At 50.3% G+C, this 18,602-nt stretch overlaps 1 protein-coding gene across 1 annotated transcript in view; it reads left to right on the top strand.

Annotated features, from left to right (window-relative positions):
• Positions 1–10,450: 10,450 nt before the first annotated feature.
• Positions 10,451–18,602, top strand: part of Trpv1 (transient receptor potential cation channel subfamily V member 1) — a 25,031-nt gene continuing 16,879 nt past the window's right edge. The window contains 8 exon segments of the mRNA XM_050162679.1: positions 10,451–10,734; positions 11,394–11,566; positions 11,648–11,800; positions 12,142–12,282; positions 12,389–12,687; positions 13,468–13,647; positions 16,053–16,211; positions 17,823–17,918. Of these exon segments, the coding sequence (XP_050018636.1) occupies positions 10,451–10,734; positions 11,394–11,566; positions 11,648–11,800; positions 12,142–12,282; positions 12,389–12,687; positions 13,468–13,647; positions 16,053–16,211; positions 17,823–17,918 (1,485 nt within the window).

Genomic DNA, 18,602 nt, shown 5'->3' with positions numbered 1-18,602 from the left:
CTTTCTGCAAGGTGCCAAAACACGCTGGACGTCAGCTTGCTCCTCAGATGAATTAGGTGGCTGCTAGCGTCAGGCCGGATAGCAATGCTCACGTCTTAGGAGCACGTAGAGTGATCAGAAAACTCATCTGATTGACTTTGGCCAGGGAAATGGAAATAGATGCGTGTCAGTTTTAAGCAGCTGTCTTGGCCACACTCTCTTCCCTTTGCCCAGGAGATGGGTGGTGCTTCAGAGAGTACATACTCTGTCTTCCTGGGTCCCTGACTGAGGGCAATATGGCATTCTGTCTTTGCCAGTCAGTGAAGAACACAACCGTGAGTGAGAAAAACCTTTGCTGTCTTTGAGTTTTGAGGGATGTTTTATTACCACAGCAGACCTTACTTCATCCTGACTATGCAGCCACAATAATCATGGCGTCTGTGAGGTTTCCATTGTTCCCAACGCAGAACAGACTAGCCTCACTTCCACAGCAGCAGGGGGGACCTGGGAATCCTGGCAGGCTGATGTGTTGATGGATTTCTGTCACTAGGAGACAAACTAAGCACCGTGGCAATAATCTACATGCCCAGAAGGGGGAGTCGCTTAGCTCTATGCAAGGGACATCCAGCCAAATCTTAGAGTTTCAATAACAATGAATATTTGTTGTTACCTGCTGTGTAGTGAGAACTGGTAAGTTTTGTTTATTTGACCCGCTTAATCTTTATAATCTAGGAGGTGAGTATTGCTATCCCCATTTCACAGATGGAGAAACCGAGTCGCTAGGTATCTTAGCTGAAAGCACAAGGCAGTGAGTCCAACCCCCAGGGCTACTCTCTTCATTTCATTTATTTGTCCACTCATTTCGGACTGTATTTCTTTTTATTGTATTTATTATTACTTTAAAATCTTATCCAATATTGTTTTATTATATTCTTCCCCCTCCCCCAACTTCTCCCAGATCCTCCCCACCTCCCTACCCAACATTTCACATCTTTTCTTCCCTCCAAACAGAAACAAACCAAAAATCAACAAAACAACCCCCAAAAGACAAAAGGACCAAGCTGTAACAACAGCAACAACAACACATGAAGCACACACACACTTGCACAGACCTTGGAGTCTGCTTTGTGTTGGTTAGCAGCTCCTGTGCACAGGCCTCCATTGGTGTGTGGTTGACATACTCAGTGTCACTCTCCGGGAGAAAAGTCATTTTCCCTCTCCTGGCAGATATCAATGCAAATAGTTTTCTGATTGGGGGTGGGGTGGGACTTTGTGTCTTCTCCCCCTTCTCCGTGCTAGGATTCTGTCTGGCGTGGGTTAGTTCAGGTTTTGTGCATGCCGTCAGTCTTTGTGAGTTCATACACCATTTCCTTGGAGTCACCCATGACCTCTGGTTCTTACCATCTTTCTGCCTCCTCTTTCCCATGGATCCCTGAGCCTCGAGGAGCCCATTTAGGGCTGAGTGCTTCAAGGTCTCTCACTGTCTGCACATTGTCCACCTGTGGGTCTCTGTAAGAAGATGTGGGATGTCACCCAGGAATGGAGGTGGGCTCAGAAGAGTGGCTAAGTGGGGCAGCAAGCAAGAACTGGGACGATCCTGGTTCTGTACCCAAGGGGATGATGGTGGGCTGGGAAGACAGTACTCTCTTCGGAACTCTAGGGAGAGGGTCTGGGCAAGTGTTCACATTAAAGTGTTGACACACCCAGAGTGTGACACTGGGTCTGAAGTAATTTGGTCAGAAAGCAAATGAAAAGATGCCATGGGAGTTGTGTGTTGGAACACAATCAAAAGAATGACCTTGGGGCAAGGAACCAGGAGAGAGAACTGGGCTCCAGGAAAAACGGCAGAGGGCCTTTTACCTCAGGTGTATTTGGTTCCCTGGCTTGTTCTTGGATGTGATTTTGCGCCTCCTGTGTTAAATATTTACATTCAATTTATAAGACATGTTCATTCTTGTTGGATGTCAGAATGTAGCTATAGAACCCAATTTGGTCAGCATGCCCTGAATTGCCTTCTGCCTTGCTTTTATGTTTTCCCAGATATAATATATACTACGTGTCAAGCTTTTGTGTTAAAGCTGGTCTGCCCGAGAAAGTTCTAGGAAAGGGCTGCTATGTCATTATTTAGTGTGTGCTTACTGGTGTTTCTTCACATGTTTTTCTGAACTCAAACTCAATGATTTCTTTTGAACCATTGCTTTCTTCGTTACACTCGTGTATAAAGTGCCCTGAAACTGAAGTAAGGCTGTCTACAGCACTGGCCTCTAGTCTGGCCTATTCTTTGAGGTCCTCAGATCCCAGATCCATCAGACAAGATCTGCACAAGTCGGCTGAAAAGTTGCCGGGTTGTGGTGGGATGCGCTGGCCAAACTGTGATGGGCGTGTTCTCCTGAAGTCAGTGGCGTTTAGAGAGCAGGGACTCCCTGGAATGGAGGCGTATGGTTGGTGGTGTGGATGGTGTGGACACCGGATGGGAGGGTGGCTTCTGTAGAAGGTGGAAGCCCCAGGAGAGGCTAGAAAACTGCTTGGAGAGAGATGGGCAGCTTGGCTCCCACAAGACAGAGAGGTGAATGCCAGCCTACCCTTCCCCTCCAGCACACCTCCCTTGGCCTGTGACTGCAGCTGCAGACGGACCCTGTAGCTTTTGTGTTTTGTGTTTTTCTTTCTTTCCCAACTAGAAACTCCTGAATCAGGTCCCTGTGCTCTCTGCTCTGCTTTCTTTCACCCTAACTTGCCTTTTGCTCATATTTGGAATGGTCTAGAGAAGCAGAATCCTACCCCGTCTATGGCCCCACCTACAGGCCATGTGCCTACGGCATGGAGTCTTCCTGGTGGCACATCTTCCAGAGGATTCCCCGCTGTAACAGGGATACTGCCTCTCAGTCAAGTGCTTGCTATAGGCCTTGCCCCATGTGAGTGAGTCTATGTATGATTCATATCCACTGTGGGCTCCCAGTGGGCAGAGGCCCTTTTTTCATCCTCTTGTTCTGCTGTGAGATTCTCAAAGCCTGTCGTGAGGTCCCACCTGATCTTTGTCTCAGCCATGGGCAACTGGCTAGTCCATTTCATTCATTCTTACACAGTCATTACACACCAGGTCTCCCTTGCTTATTTACACAGGAAGATGCGCTAATAAAATACCTATCTTTAAAAAATTCAACTCACCATGCTTCTTAATGTCTAAGATACTAATAATTGAAAGAGGCTTAATAAAAAATGTTTTAGGAATAAATAATTCCTAGCACATTAAGCATACATTAGAACATAAAATCCATTCCAACCTAAGAAAAATCAGAAGGTTAGAAACGCATCAGGGCAAGTCTTTGACAGTAAGATATTCTCATTACAGAGATGCTTGCTCGGCTGACTCATGAAACATTAAGCAAATCTTTTTTTTTTCATTATAAAGCAATTAGTCACAACCTCAGGCTAATGGCCGGACGCAGCTCAGCAGTCAGTAGCCGTGGTTCTGAGAACACTAATTCCTCTGGCTTGCCTTGTCTCCTGGAGCTCATTGACCCCTGCTCATTAGTCCCCAGCATGAAGAAGTAGCCGCACAGGTACAGCTACCAGCTCATGTTCCTTGCAAGAAAATGTATGGAACATATTATACAAATACCATGTTTTCTGTCACATATAGAATCAAGATTATATATGTATATATTTATTTATTCAATGTGTTTAATTAAAAACAGAAAAGGGACAGTTTAGGGGAAAGAAAACATAGGGGAACAAATGGGAGATAAGAAAACTAACATGTGCTATAGCAAGGATTAAATATATACACATACATGCGTGTGTATGAATGAAACAAGAAAGTGGAAGGAAGGTGATCAGTCGGCATCAAAAGAGGGTGACAAGGTAGGGGACGGGGGCAGATATGAGCAAAAGAAAATCCTTTATTTTCTCTCTAAATTTAAAAGCCCAGTAATTTATATTTAACTTTGTTTCTGGAAAATGAGAGGAATTAAAATCACAAAGAGTAAAAAAGCCAGTGTTCGTAGCATACGAATATGATGGGGGACCTCTGTCAGACAATGACCTTTAAGAGGTTGGACCAGGTTAGGGTGTGACCTTTTGGTCACATGAACCTATGCCTATATGCAAACCATCGAATTTTGAGGGGAAAAAAAAAGGGCATGATCGGGAATGAACACCAGGTAGAAGCAGCCTATGTGTCCATTAGCCAATGAATGGACAAGCGAAGTCAGACATGCAGGCAGACAGTGGAATATTACTGTCTCCAAAGGGAAGGAAACCAGACACCTTGAGGACATCATGCGAGGTGGAAGAAGCCAGTTACAAACAGACAAATATGGTCGGGTTCTCTGCCACACTTGACTACACTTGTACCAGTGATCTCAACTGTAGTAGGAGCTGCGGAGCTTGGTGCTTCCCGCCACCTAGCTAGCTTTACCCGAAATAATTACACAGAAACTGTATTCTTTTAAACACTGCTTGGCCCATTAGTTCCAGCCTTTTATTGGCTAGCTCTTTTATATTGATCTAACCCATTTCTAATATTCTGTGTAGCCCCATGAGCTGGCTTACCAGGAAAGATCTTAACCTGCATCTGTCTGGAGTGGGAGAATCATGGTGACTGACTGACTCGGCTTCTTTCTCCCAGCATTCTGTTCTGTTTACTCCGCCTACCTAATTTTCTGTCCTATCAAAGGCCAAGCAGTTTCTTTATTAATTAACCAATGAAAGCAACAGATAGAAAGATGACCCTCCTCCATCATTTCCCCTTTTTCTGTCTAAACAAAAAGGAAGGCTTTCATTTTAACATAGTAAAATTACATATAACAAAACAGTTATCAACCAAGAATTACAGTTACAATGGTGGAGTAAACAGAACAGAATGCTGGGAGAAAGAAGCCGAGTCAGGCAGTCGCCATGATTCTCCCACCCGACACAGACGCAGGTTAAGTTCTTTCCTGGTAAGCCACACCCCGTGGGGCTACACAGAATATTAGAAATGGGTTAGATCAATATGTAAGAGTTAGCCAATAAGAGGCTGGAACTAATGGGCCAGGCAGTGTTTAAAAGAATACAGTTTCCAAGTAATTATTTCGGGTATAAAGCTAGCCGTGCGGGCGGCCGGGTGCCAGGAACGTAGCCTGCCGCTCCTATTACTACACTCAACCTGTGGGTCATGACCCTTTTGGGGGTCACATAGGGACCAGAGAGGATGGGGGCTTGTTTAAGATAAAGTTTCAGCTTGAGAGGTGAGGAAGCTCTGGAGGGAGGATGCGATGCCAATGGTGTGACTGGACAGCAGACCACCTGCTGTGTGCTTGCCGTGGTTAGGACAGTGAAGTTCAGACTCTTGACATCTTACCACACTTTCAGAATGAGAACAAGCCCTTGGGAATCATACGCAACAGAGGAGGAGTGTGGTATGGAATGACTTTCTAAGCCTGGATCTCGTGCCTGGACTAGTCATGTGACCTGAATAACTGTCTAATACCTTGGTGCCACAGGTTTCTCTCCTGCAACTTAGGTATGACTGTCTCTGCCCACCCACTGCCTGGGGTTGCTGCAGGGCCTGGGAGGTGGGTGTGGGGAAGTCCTTTGGTGACAGTTCTGTAGAGTGACCGACTAGGGAGTCACTGTACTCTGAGGGCCTCCACTCTGGCCACAGCTTTTGTACTACTCCAGATAAGCCTGCAGTAGCTGTGTCTGAGCTGTGGCTTATTGACATCCCCTGGCTTCCCAGATGCAGCTGCTCCTGTGGCTTCTGCAGGGCGCTTGTGGGTGCAGCCTGCATGCAATCCCTGAAAGCTGGTGGATTTTCCTGGACCAGATCTGGGAAGGAATGGGCTTGTCCTAATTGCCCACTGTGTGTGATGCATGAACCTGCCTCCTGGCTGTTAGAGCGACACTAGGGTTCGCAAGAAATCGACACACACATTCTCTTGTGTTCTGTTGTTCACTGAGGAACCCCAGTCAAGTAAGGCTGGGTTCTGGAAGACCTAGAGACCCCAAAACCTATCCTCTACCCTGGACTTGAGTACTCAAGAACCCAGAGGCCCGAAGGAGGCAGGGCCTCCAGACAAGGTGACACTCCTTTTAGGACACTGGATTTTGCCTGTCTGGCTAGGACAGTCATTTGGGGAAGCTGCTCCTCAGATCATGACATACAAGAAAAATGATTTGGAAAGTCTTCCTGCCCTGGGAGACAAGGCATGGCTCAGACTGGACTGGGCTGTAGGCGGCTAAGTGCACCTCTGCCCTGGCATGACTGGAGGCGGGGCGGTGGCTAAGTGGTTTCTGAAAAAGGGCAAAAATGATGGGAAAAGCTTTGGAATCCTTTGGGAATCGGAGCCGTGGCAACAGCAGCTGCTGCCATTGCTGGAAATGTTTCCTTGAGTGCCAGAGTATGCCCAGAGCCCACCCCTGCTGTGGACCCAGGGAGGGGCAAGGACCCTCACAGAGGCAGGAAGGCCACTCTTACCACACACCAGCCCGACTCGTCCATGAAGAACAGCTCCTACGCACTTGCTCCATTGTGGTGTGCCTGCACCTAGCTGGTAAGTTTCTTTCTCCACTTGATGGCCTGCCACTGTCCAGCTGTGCATGGTTCCGCTGGGCTCCGAGGGCCTCAATTGCCCCATCTGAAAACTGGGTCATGCCATGGCTGCCTTAGGGGTGGCTGGGAGGGGGCTGAAGTGACAGTGCCACACACTTAATTCGACTGAGTGGGTCCCTGCAAGAGGCGCTGTTAGTACCATCGTTCTTACGTTGGCTCCTACAGCAGGGATGAGGAGGCTGCTACTATTGTAGAGGCCAGAGGTTTGTGCATAGCTGGATGCGGTCAGTGTGCTGGCCTCTGTACAGAGAGGTGTAGGGCTGGGTGGGGGCAGCCTGGCTTCTTGTGCTGGTTCCTCTCTGTTCTTAGCAGAGCCCCTCTGTCCTTCCTTCCTGGTATACATAGGAAGCCCTGCTCAGTTCTCTGTCTTTCCTGAGTTGATGCTTGGGCCGGGTAGAAATGGGCGTGATGTAGCTGACCATCCTTTCTCAGCTTCTCAAAATCACAGGCAGCCAGACGGAGATGCTCTCAAGGTCTTAATGGGAGGGAGGTTTGGGGCACAGAGGCAAGTGGGAGAAGCACCCCCCCCCAGAATGCCCCCATGGTCTGGAGAGAAAGGAGGGATACTCTCCATCCATCGGCAAGGAAATGCAGACCCAGAGTTAAAGTGGGTCTCAGAGGGTGTGTTTTCAAGACAGCCCTGGAGTGCATCATGAGTTCATGGCCCTGGCATGAACCAGACCTCCTACCTCCATCAGAAAACCAACAAGTGTCTGCAGAAAGCATGGCTGAATTCCCTGGGTCACTATAACACCTTCTTCTGTGACTGGGGCATCCCTATGGGGCTCATGTCCAGACATACTTTAGTCATGGCTATGACAGACTATTTTGTCCCAGTCCCTTCCCTTCCTTTGCCAATGCCCTCCGTCCTCCCCTGCTGCCCCACTAATCATCTTACCCTTAGACTGGGAGAAGCTTAGTTTCCAAGGGGAACTGGATGCAGAAAGTGCGGTGATGATTCTCAGTGACTTGTGGGCTGCATCCCAGTTCCCGGTTTGGTTAGATTGGGATCAGTCCAAGGAAGAGGCAAAGACCCAGCCAAGAACCTTGCTGCAAAGTTCATGGAGAGTCCTGCTGGTAGCATCTCTCTTGTCGAGTGGTTCAGCTCATCAGGATTGCTTTAGTCTTGGGTTTGCAGCCAGCGTTATCCAAGGGTCAGCCACGGACATTCTGGAGAGGGTGAGGCATTGGCCATGAACCTTTCTGTACTTTGTTTGGGGATTGGGGGACCTTGGGATACTTGCTTGATCAGGAGGTTGCTTTAGGTTTGGGACTTCTGTCTGGAGTCCCAAACCTAAAGCAACCTCTTTCCGTCTGGACTTCTTCTGGAGTCAGAGAGGTGGCAGAGTGCTAGAGATGCTCTCAGTCAAATCCGGGCTCCTCCTGGTCACTGTGTGACATCTGGGAAACAACGTAACCTCTCTGGCTCTAGCTTCCACATCTGGGAAAGATTTACCTCTTAGAGATGCAAGAATTAGGTGAATGTAGGTGAATTTGTTGACCATAGGATGTGCTCAAATATACTGACCATGCTTATTCTCATTTGTCCCCTGTGCCTATCATTTATTTATTTTTAGTAGATTTTTGTTGCACTGGGAATGGAACCCAGGGCTTCATGTACGTTCAGTACCGTTCCACCACTGAGTCACACCCCACACCATGCTGAGCTTTTAAAATCACTACAGCCTCCCCAGACTACGAACAACAGGTCCTTGGCAGGAAACTGTCTTTCGAAAGCCTACAGCAGCACCCGACTCCGTAATTCCAAACCTTTGCTTGGCTTCCTGCCGCCTGCCTAATCATGTTTCCAGCCTGTTCCTTGGCCTTCTAGGCCTGCAGCTTCCGGTTCTATTGTTCCCCTGTCTCCTGTCTGAGCTGCAGCACAGTGCAGATGGGGCTGAATGGCAAGCTGAGCACAGGAGGAGTGGTTAAAAGAGGGTTTTCTGTGTCTGGGAGCACTCTCTGTGGCAGTGGCTCTGACGGATCCCACAGCCTGAGGTGCTCCCGAGAGCAGACCAGCAGGGGAAGCAGCTATGCTCTTCCAGGCACAGGTTGGAACTGGTCAGGGGCCCTCATTTTGTTTTTCTTGGTTGTGAATATTAGTCTGCAGCCGATTCGCGGGCCTGGCCTGGCCATGTGCTCAGGGTTTGTGCTGCCTGAACTTTCCCTTGGAAATGCAGGACTCGAGAGACCTCCTCAGCCTCTGTCAGTGGCTGCTTTCCAGCATGGAGATGCGTCTGGGCTGCTCGTTTCCCTAACGGACTGTGATCTGAGACGGATGACAGCCTGGGTCTGATCGCTCTGATTTCCAGAGTCCAGCACAGCCTTTCCTTTTCTAAAAATAGGTCTTCGAATTTATTCTTTGAGAATTTCACACACAAGCACAATGCACTTTGATCACATCTATCCTCTTAGCCTCACTGTGCTCCGTGTTTCCTGCCCATGCCTCCTGCGTGAACCCCTGATGCGCATAGATATGGGATCATCCACCAGAGTACAGGCAACCTACCAGGGGCCACACTCCGGAAGAAAACCAACTTTTCGCTCCTCAGCAGCCACCGACTAGCAATAACTCAGAGTTAGGGATGGAGCCTCCCGAGCCCTCGCTCTTCAGTGTGGGTTGAATCGGTCTTGTATGGAAAACTGCAGCTGCTGAGAGTCCACCAGGGCAGCAGCCCTGTCTTGTCCTGAAGACAGTGTTTCATTTTCCTCCTGACCCTTGGCCCTTGCAAACTCTCTGCCTCTTCTTCCTTGATGGTCCCTGAGCCTTGGTATGAAGGGACACATCAGGTCACAGGGCATGGGAGGAGTCAAGTAGGTAGACAGATATAGCTGACTCTAAGGCAGACTGTGCTAAAAGGGCTATCAGGATGGCTAGGCAGGAGCTTGGCCTCTCTGAATGATCAGGGAATGGGGGGGGGCTTTGTGGATGTGGGCAGACCCGTGTTGGGTCCTGAGGGGAGAAGGCATTTGAAAGGTGGGAATATTTGGGCAGGGAAGGGGAGGGGAAAACACTCCATCTGGTGGCACCATGGGAGCAAAGGCCCCTGATCCAGGAGAGACCTGGGCACCAGGGAGCAGGATGGTCAGCAGGTGGAGGGGGACCATGGGAGATGGGGTGGGAAAGAGTGTTGGTCCCCACTTAAGTGGAGAGCACCCACCTGAGCAACTAGCTTATGTTTAGAGGTTCAGGTCTAGAACACCTGCCAACCCCACAGCAAATGATGCCACAAAGCATAGGCTGAGATGCTGGAAATACACCAGTTTCACAGAAATGACCCAAGGCTTGCGTACATGCTGCCCACATCAGCCCCCTCCTGACACTTGGTTGCTGCAGCTGTGTGGAAGGGCAAAGGGAGGTGGTACGTGTGACTGTTGGCACTCGGCACACGAGTTTATACAGCACAGACGGGGGCATCACCATCTTCCACGAACATGGACTGCCTGGCTCCTTGGGGCTTGGTCAACCCGTTGGTCTCACTACTGAGTTCCTCCACGTCCTTTCTCTAATGTGGTATGCAGAGGCAGGAAGAACAAACCAGGCAGCTGAGCCCCAGATAATCTCAGGGGTGGGAGGCTTCTGACCTCAGCCTCAGGGCTTGCTGGCTGTAAGGTGGGGAGCTTGACCACTGTGGCCACAGGACCCCGTGGGCAGTACAGTTCTGTTTCCCCAGGGCTGCTGGAGTGGAAGGCACAGCCCTAAAAGCTTTGCTTCTGCAGGGCAATACTAATTGGGCTTTTGCAGTGTCCTGCTTCATGGGAGTCTTGACAAGGAGAGCGGGGAGGGGATGAGAAGTTGCGGTCCCCCAGATGGGCACAGACCTCATCTTTGTGGCTAACCCACAGGCTGCACATTGGGCCACAGAGGATCTGGGAAAGATGAAGAAATGGGATGGCTTAGACTCTGGGGAGTCTGAGCACCCACTTCAAGAGAACTCCTGCCTGGACCCTCCCGACAGAGACCTTAACTCCAGGCCATCTCCAGCCAAGCCCCACATCTTCACGACCAGGAGTCGCACCCGGCTTTTTGGGAAGGGTGACTCAGAGGAGGCCTCCCCTATGGATTGCCCTTATGAGGAAGGCGGACTGGCCTCCTGCCCTATCATCACCGTCAGCTCTGTTGTCACTATCCAGAGGCCTGGGGATGGGCCTGCCTGTGTCAGGTAAATCTGGAGGTCCTTCCTTTCCAAGACCCAAGTGGTTCCACCTGTGGCAGTCCCAGCCATGGGCTAACTCCTCAGAGCGGTCTTGCTTCTGGGTTAAAAGTCACAGAACTGGGGAGCTGGGGAGCCTTCAGAGGTGGTCTGGCCCACACTCTTGTACCCTCACTGGACACACAGTCACAGGTGTCAGAGTGTGTATACTGATCCCAGCTGCCAGCATATGCTAGATTTCCAGGCCCTGAATGCTCACCAGACCCAAAAACTTAGACTTCAAAGTCAAGGTTAGGATCTTGTGGACTAAGAAGACAAACACCTCAGGGGAAGAACCTATCAGCTTTCCTACCTCCTCTGAGGCAAGGCCAGGAGTCACAAGGTGGCTTCATTCATCAGAAGCCAAGCCAACCCTCCTTACCCTCTAGGATTCTGTCTTCTGAGCCCCAGAAGGAAGGCAAGTGGACTGGGTAGAAGAGGTGACAATAGCCAAGACTTTCTCCAGTCTCTCTATAGACAGGTCAGGGGCAGGATGGGATGGACAGTTGTGCCCCAGGATCCCCATTAGATTTGTTTCCTAAACTGTCTGGTTTGCCTTGGGGCTTCAGAAGCCCCAAAGGCTTCAGGGCAGAGCAGGGACTGAGTTGAGGGTGTAATTTATTTCCCAGGCAGGCATCCCAGGACTCTGTCTCCACCGGTGTCGGTGTGGAGAAGCCCCCCAGGCTCTATGACCGCAGGAGCATCTTCGATGCTGTGGCTCAGAGTAACTGCCAGGAGTTGGAGAGTCTGCTGCCCTTTCTGCAAAAGAGCAAGAAGCGCCTGACTGACAGCGAATTCAAAGGTGGCCCTGTGAGGGCTGGCTTCCCAGGAGGGGGCCATTTTCCAGCCCTGGCCTGGTTTTGACCCTCTCTCTGCCCTTCAGACCCAGAGACAGGAAAGACCTGTTTGCTAAAAGCTATGCTCAACTTGCACAACGGGCAGAATGATACCATCGCTCTGCTCCTGGATGTCGCACGGCAGACCGGCAGCCTGTAGCAGTTTGTCAATGCCAGCTACACAGACAGCTACTACAAGGGTGAGGTGGGGGGTGGCCTGGTGCAGCTACAGCACACCCACGCCCTGAGGGGGTTGCCCCATTCTGGTTCTGATCAGTCTCCTTCCTGGAATCGCTGCTGCTCTTCTGCTGTCTGTCCTTCCCTCCTATCTCCCTCTGTCTCCTCTCTTTTGCAACTCGGTATTTTCTGTTCTGTTCCTGCTTCACGTTTTTCCTGGCCTCATTTGTGGATCCTGGCCTCCCACTGTGAGGCTGGCGTTTTCTATGTGCTTCTTCCACAGTTGCTACCTGCTAGGGGCCTTCTCTGGGGGGTACATCTCTCTGGGCCTTAATCACAAGGCTAACTGAGCTTCCCTCTGTAGGCCAGACAGCACTGCACATTGCCATTGAGAGGCGAAACATGGCACTGGTGACCCTCTTGGTAGAGAACGGAGCAGACGTCCAGGCTGCGGCCAATGGAGACTTCTTCAAGAAAACCAAAGGGCGGCCTGGCTTCTACTTTGGTAGGGAGGCCCATGTGGCATACACAAGGGAGCTAGAGGCCCAGTCATTCAGGGACTAGCCAGTCTCATTCCTGGGGCCCCACTGAGGACCCTGTGTTGGCTGCAGGTGAGCTACCTCTGTCGCTGGCCGCGTGCACCAACCAGCTGGCCATTGTGAAGTTCCTGCTGCAGAACTCCTGGCAGCCAGCAGACATCAGTGCCCGGGATTCGGTGGGCAACACGGTGTTACATGCCCTGGTGGAGGTGGCAGATAATACAGCTGACAACACCAAGTTCGTGACAAACATGTACAACGAGATCCTGATCCTGGGGGCCAAGCTCCACCCCACCCTGAAGCTGGAAGAACTCACCAACAAAAAGGGGCTCACTCCACTAGCTTTGGCAGCTAGCACTGGGAAGATTGGGGTAGGGTGGGTGCTTTGGCTGGAGCTGCTATTATCAGGCAGGGAGGGGGTCTGGATAGAGAACTGTGTGTACCGGACTCTAATTCCACCAGCTAATGGGGCTGTTAGTGTGAGTCAGAGGAGCTGTGAGCAGAAACCATCAAGCAGGGATGTGTGTGTGTGTGTGTGTAGCCTAGGTTGAGAGAAGAGGCTGATTGTTATTTTACTAGGGTGAGTGAGAATTTTGGAATATAAGGAGGGTCCTAAGGGGGAAGCTTGGAGCAGACTAGGTAGACCAGGCCCCAGCCAAATCAGGGTCCTATGAATGATGTCAGGTAAGGCTGATGATGTGTCTGGGGCTGCTTGAATTGGAGGGGAGGGGCTTTCTCAATAGTAGAGATACTGGGAAGCTATCCTTGCCCATTTAAGACTAGGCTGGTCTCAAAGTTGCAGTGATCCTCCTGTCCCAGCCTTCTGAGTGCTGTGAGTACAGCCACAAACGATCAGGACTGGCTTATTGCTTCCTTAGACTTTGATTATTTCCTTCCGGCTGGAAGTTTTCTAAAAGGGGCCACCACCGTCCTTCACAGAAGGAGGACTGTAAATCTTGAGGCCCTGGTGTAATGCAGCTGGGACTAGAGGCAGCTAGTTAGTGGATCTAACTAGTTGCTGGGGCTTGGGTTGGGTTCCTGGTGGAGGTGGGAAGCTGAGTGCATTTTTCAGAGGAGCTCAGAGCCTGCATGGGGAAGCAGGCTGTGGCCTGGCCCTGACTGACCTGATAGGGCTCTCCTACCTGCCACAGGTCTTGGCTTACATTCTCCAGAGGGAGATCCACGAACCTGAGTGCCGGCACCTGTCCAGGAAGTTCACGGAATGGGCCTATGGGCCTGTGCACTCCTCCCTTTATGACCTGTCCTGCATCGACACCTGCGAGAAGAACTCAGTTCTGGAGGTGATCGCCTACAGCAGCAGCGAGACCCCTGTGAGTGGCCAAGGCCCTTGCTCAAGCTCCATCCATCTCGTCTCTCACATGAAACGCTGCTGTTAGGAGCCTGTGTCCTGCAGTCTTGCCCCTCCTCCTTTCCATAATGTTTCCCTTAGCAAACGAATGATAGCCATTCGCTCATAAAAATGAGAACATTTCAGAAGTACAGCGGTAAAGACAGCTCCCTTCGATACCGTGTGAAAAGCTTCAGAGAGTTTTTTTATTTGTGTGAATGGGCTCATACTATACACCCTGTAGGATAAGCAGTTGTTTTAACTCATTGGTGTGTGCTGTAGTTAGCTTTATATCAGCACCCAGGTATCTGCCTGTTTAAAGCTGTTGCCCAGTGTCCCTCCTACAGGACGGTCAAGTTGTTTGCAGCTGCTCACCACACGGCAGGCCACTGACACGAGCCTGGGGATTTTTCAGTGAAAGACACATGAAATTGCTGTCTCCAAATCAAAAAGTATGCCCACCCTATTTCTTCTTGTTTTTCGAGACGGGGCAGGGCTATGCAGCCCAGGCCAGCTCTGAACTCCTGACCCTCCTCCCTCCAAAGTGCTAGGACTGTATGTAAGTCGTGGGTCGACCCACCCTGCGATGAGGCGGGACATTGTTATGCATTTACTGGCCTTTTGTACCTTGGTGGGTCTCCTAAGGTTTACAGGACTGTTTGCTGGCTTATTCTGGTTTATAGACCTCTCGCTTCCCAATGAGTCATCAACCTTTTCTCTCCTGCTGCCGAGTGGTGTTGCTTCTCCTCCCCGTATGTCTCTTGGCTTTTACAGCACCCTTTACTTATGAACGGTTTTCATTCTGATAGGGTTAAGCTGGTTGCTCTTTTTCTTTTTTGGCTTCTGGATTGTGTGCTGTGCTCTGAAGGCCTGTTCTTTACAGAGTCACACAGCGGCCCTTCTCTGTTCTCTTCCCTCTCATTTGTAGGGAATTTCATTGTGGGTCCTTTATCTAGAGGTTACTTTTGTGTACTGAGGATGGCATTCTATTCAATATTTCTGGCTCCAAGTGAAGCATTACTGAGTACTAGCCTACCTTCATTGGGTGGAAGGCCACCTCACCTGTCCCCTCTTCCTAGAGTGACACTCCAGGCTCCAGAAGCAGACTTCAGTGGAGGCAGTGAGGGACTACCATAGCGCTTCACAGGATGAAGCTGTAGTTATATGATCAGAGTCCAAGAAAGGTGAGGCCTGGTCTAGTTTGTCCTGTCAGCCCCACATGGGCTGCCATGCTAAATCTGACTTCTGAGTTCTTATAGGGTGGTCTGAAAAGGGAATGCCCTCACTACAGACTGAGGAATTTAATCTGGAGGAGAGAAAGCTCTGGGGCAGCCACCAACAATTCTTGTCCCCACTTTTTTTCTGGGGATTGGAGTGTGGACTAATCTTGGGGCCAATCTGCTTCTGGTGGAAGGCAGAGATGACTAAATGTATGCCAATAACAGATCACCCCTGCGGTTAGCACCCCATAGAAGCTCTGGAGTGAGGGAGTGAGGAGCTTTCCATCCCCAAAGTATTCAAGGAGTCGCACAACGGGGCCTCAAACACAAAGCAGGAGGCGAGAGCAAGCTGCCTTGGGTTCATCTGTTCTACATCCTAGGTCCCGTGAGCCTTCAAGCCTTTGGATGTGAGGCTTTGCCTAAAGCCTACTTCAAATGACAGTGTAGGCACCAGGACAGGCCTGCTCTAGGTCAGGCCTCTTAGGTTCCTTCATGTATCATGCATAGGTAATTACCACCTCTGCCTGACCCAGGGCTGCAAACATGAGAAGTGAAGAGTGTAGAAACAACCCCCACTGTCCCCCAAGAATCATCCTCTTGCTCTGGGAGTGAAGAGGTCCAGTTGCTAGAGATAATGGGATTGGAATGCGGGAAATGCCGAAGTCTTGCTTGAGCACTTAGAGTGGTGATTCTCAACCTTCCTAACGCTGCGACCCTCCCAACCATATGTTGTGGTGACCCCCCCCAACCATAAAGTTATTTTCATTGCTACTTCATAACTTTAATTTTGCTACTGTTATGAATCGTAACATAAATGTCTGTGGTTTCTGATGGTCATAGGCCACCCCTGTGAAAGGATTGTTTGACCCCCAGGTTGAGAACCACTGTCTTAGGCCTTGTCCAGTTTCTTCCCAGTCAGCGTACTCACGGAGACACTGAAGTTAAGAGGGTGGGTCACTCAAGGAACCGCAGCAGAGCTGGGGCCAGCCCAAGGCCCTGGCTGTACAGCGGTTCAGACCTCTGGGGACCCTTGGTTGCTTGGCGGGCTGAGGGGGCATTCTTCCTTGACTGTATGGGCTGCACAGGTGTGAGGAGTGCGGTGGGCTGGTGTAGCTATTCAGGTAGTTGCTGGTGCAAGAGTGAGCCTCACTTCTCTCTGCTCCCATAGAACCGCCATGACATGCTTCTGGTGGAACCTTTGAACAGACTCCTACAGGACAAGTGGGACAGATTTGTCAAGCGCATCTTCTACTTCAACTTCTTCGTCTACTGCTTATATATGATCGTCTTCACCACGGCTGCCTACTATCGGCCTGTGGAAGGCTTGGTGCGGACAGGAGCACGGGCCCTATCTGGGGGTTGGGGTGGGGTACTCTCCTGAGATGCTATTGGCTCCAGGTCCAGACCTTGCCTGCCACCCCTTCCTAGCTCACTGAGAGGTAGAAAGGCTGCTTGGAGAGCCTTGCTTCCTGCCCTTGGTTTCCCCTTTTGCAGGCTGGCCTGTGCCCGGACTTTGTCTTTTAAGTCCATGGTTCTGGGAGGTTGAGCACGTGAGTCTTGAGGCTCCTGAGTATGAGGATTCAGGACTGGGGAGTTGCCCCTGGGTGTCTGTAGGTCATAGGATGGTACAAGCCCCAATTCCATTGCTACCTGCTGGCCTGCACTGTTGGACTTGCCTGCTTGTTACAAATATGCTCCTTAGACCTATGCCCTTGAGTATTTCTTTTGTGCCAGGCTGGGTTCCATCTCTCAGTTCAGTTTAGGATGAGACTCTACTCTCTTCTGAGCCAGAGATTCCATTATGTTTCTGAATTGAACCTTCTCATTTAATACCCAGATCACCAATTTTCTACCCTCTGTACCTGTAAATTTAGTTTAAAAGCTTGAGTTCTATCTGTGTATAAAGGACATTTAGTGACTTCATTTGAAAAGAAAAGAAAATTGATAATGGGTATAGCTCAGAGGCGTAGGGCTTGCCTAGGATGTGCAAGGCCTTGGGTTTGGTTCCCAACACTCCAGCATCATAACAAAACAACAAAAGAAGGGACACACACATTGTTAGAGAGAGAAGTCTGCTAATAAGTGAGACGAGGGAGTGAGCTAGTGCTGGCAAAGCGTCGAGGGGATCCTCCCAGAAAATGGCTGTGACACGAGGGTGGTGTGCATGGGTGTGGAGGACACCACAGGCTGTGGGGAGAACGGGATTCCAGTGCACCAGGTCCACCTACCCTGTCCCCTGCTCCCGTCCACTCAGAACCCTGGGAAGGGACATTGCTTGGGAGACAGCACAGCCCTGCAAGGATCCTCTGGTACCCAGAGACTCAGGCAAGCAGGCCCACAGAGGGATCTTCTTGCAGATGTTCCCCTAGTACCTCGTTGTTTATTGGTTGTTGTTGTTGTTGTGATGTATGTATGTGACACACACACACACACACACACACACACGAGCACGCGCGCAAGCACGTGTCATAGTGCACATGCAGAGATCAGGACTGGAAACAAACAACTGTTTGGAATCAGTTCTGTCCTTCCATCATGGGTTCTGGGGACCAAATTCAGTTCTCAGGTTTCCATGGAATCACTTTGCCAGGCCTCTGCTTCTCTCTTTCAATGGAGGGAGGCCTGTCTCCTAGGCAGGGCCAAGTCTGAACTGTAAGGCTGGGTACCTGGCTGCCCTGGTGAATGTTTGCTGACTGGGTCAATGAGTGAGTGAGTGGAGTCGCTGGCCTCTCTGTGTCTCACAGCCCTCCTATAAGCTCACTGGCCTCTCTGTGCCTCACAGCCCCCCTATAAGCTCGCTGGCCTCTCTGTGCCTCACAGCCCCCCTATAAACTCGCTGGCCTCTTTGTGCCTCACAGCCCCCCTATAAGCTCTCTGGCCTCTCTGTGCCTCACAGCCCCTCCCCCCATAAGCTCTCTGGCCTCTCTGTGCCTCACAGCCCCCCTATAAGCTGAGGAACACCATTGGAGACTATTTCCGAGTCACTGGAGAGATCCTGTCTGTGTTGGGAGGAGTCTACTTCTTCTTCCGAGGGGTAAGCATTCCTTTAGAGGTTGTGGGCTTCTATTGTCCCTGACAAAAGTCAAGAGACCCACTGGGAGCTGAGTGAGCACAGCTGAGAATCCTCCGGGTGTTCATGACTGGGTTGCAGGGACCATCCAGTGTATTCCTAAGGGCCCATGGCAATCAAGCAACACAGGCAGACCTCCACCACTGTCTTGTGGGAGGGGTCTTCGATTGCCTGGTCAGCGAGCCCCAGAGCACTCCCTACCCAGCACGACTTACAGATGTGTAATGCTGCTGCACCTGCTGGTCTCATGCACACATCAAGTACTTTGCTGAGGCATCTCCTCAGGCCCCGGGGTTTTTTCTTTGAACTTGGGAGCTTCTTTTTGAATTTTATGTCAACTTTCTGGTATAAACTAGAGTTTAGGGAAGACATGGGATTTATGATTTTTAGTTTTGCTTTTCTTGAGTGAGACTCAAGAGGGGTGAGAACTCCATGAAGAGAGACCTGAATTTGAAATCATCATCATTATTTATATTATTATTATTATAATATAATTTTGACTTGAGGTTTCTCTATGTAGTCTATTCTGTCCTTCCATTCTTTTTTTTTTTTTTTTTTTATTTTTCGAGTCAGGGTTTCTCTGTGGCTTTGGAGACTGTCCTGGAACAAGCTCTTGTAGACCTCAAACTCACAGAGATCCGCCTGCCC

This window comes from Alexandromys fortis, unplaced genomic scaffold, assembly GCF_014885135.2.
Source record: "Alexandromys fortis isolate MF-2015 unplaced genomic scaffold, M_Fortis_MF-2015_v1.1 scaffold_84, whole genome shotgun sequence".
NCBI classification, from domain to species: domain Eukaryota; kingdom Metazoa; phylum Chordata; class Mammalia; order Rodentia; family Cricetidae; genus Alexandromys; species Alexandromys fortis.
Note: the sequence above shows the minus strand (reverse complement) of the source record. Positions and strands in the feature narration are given on the sequence as shown.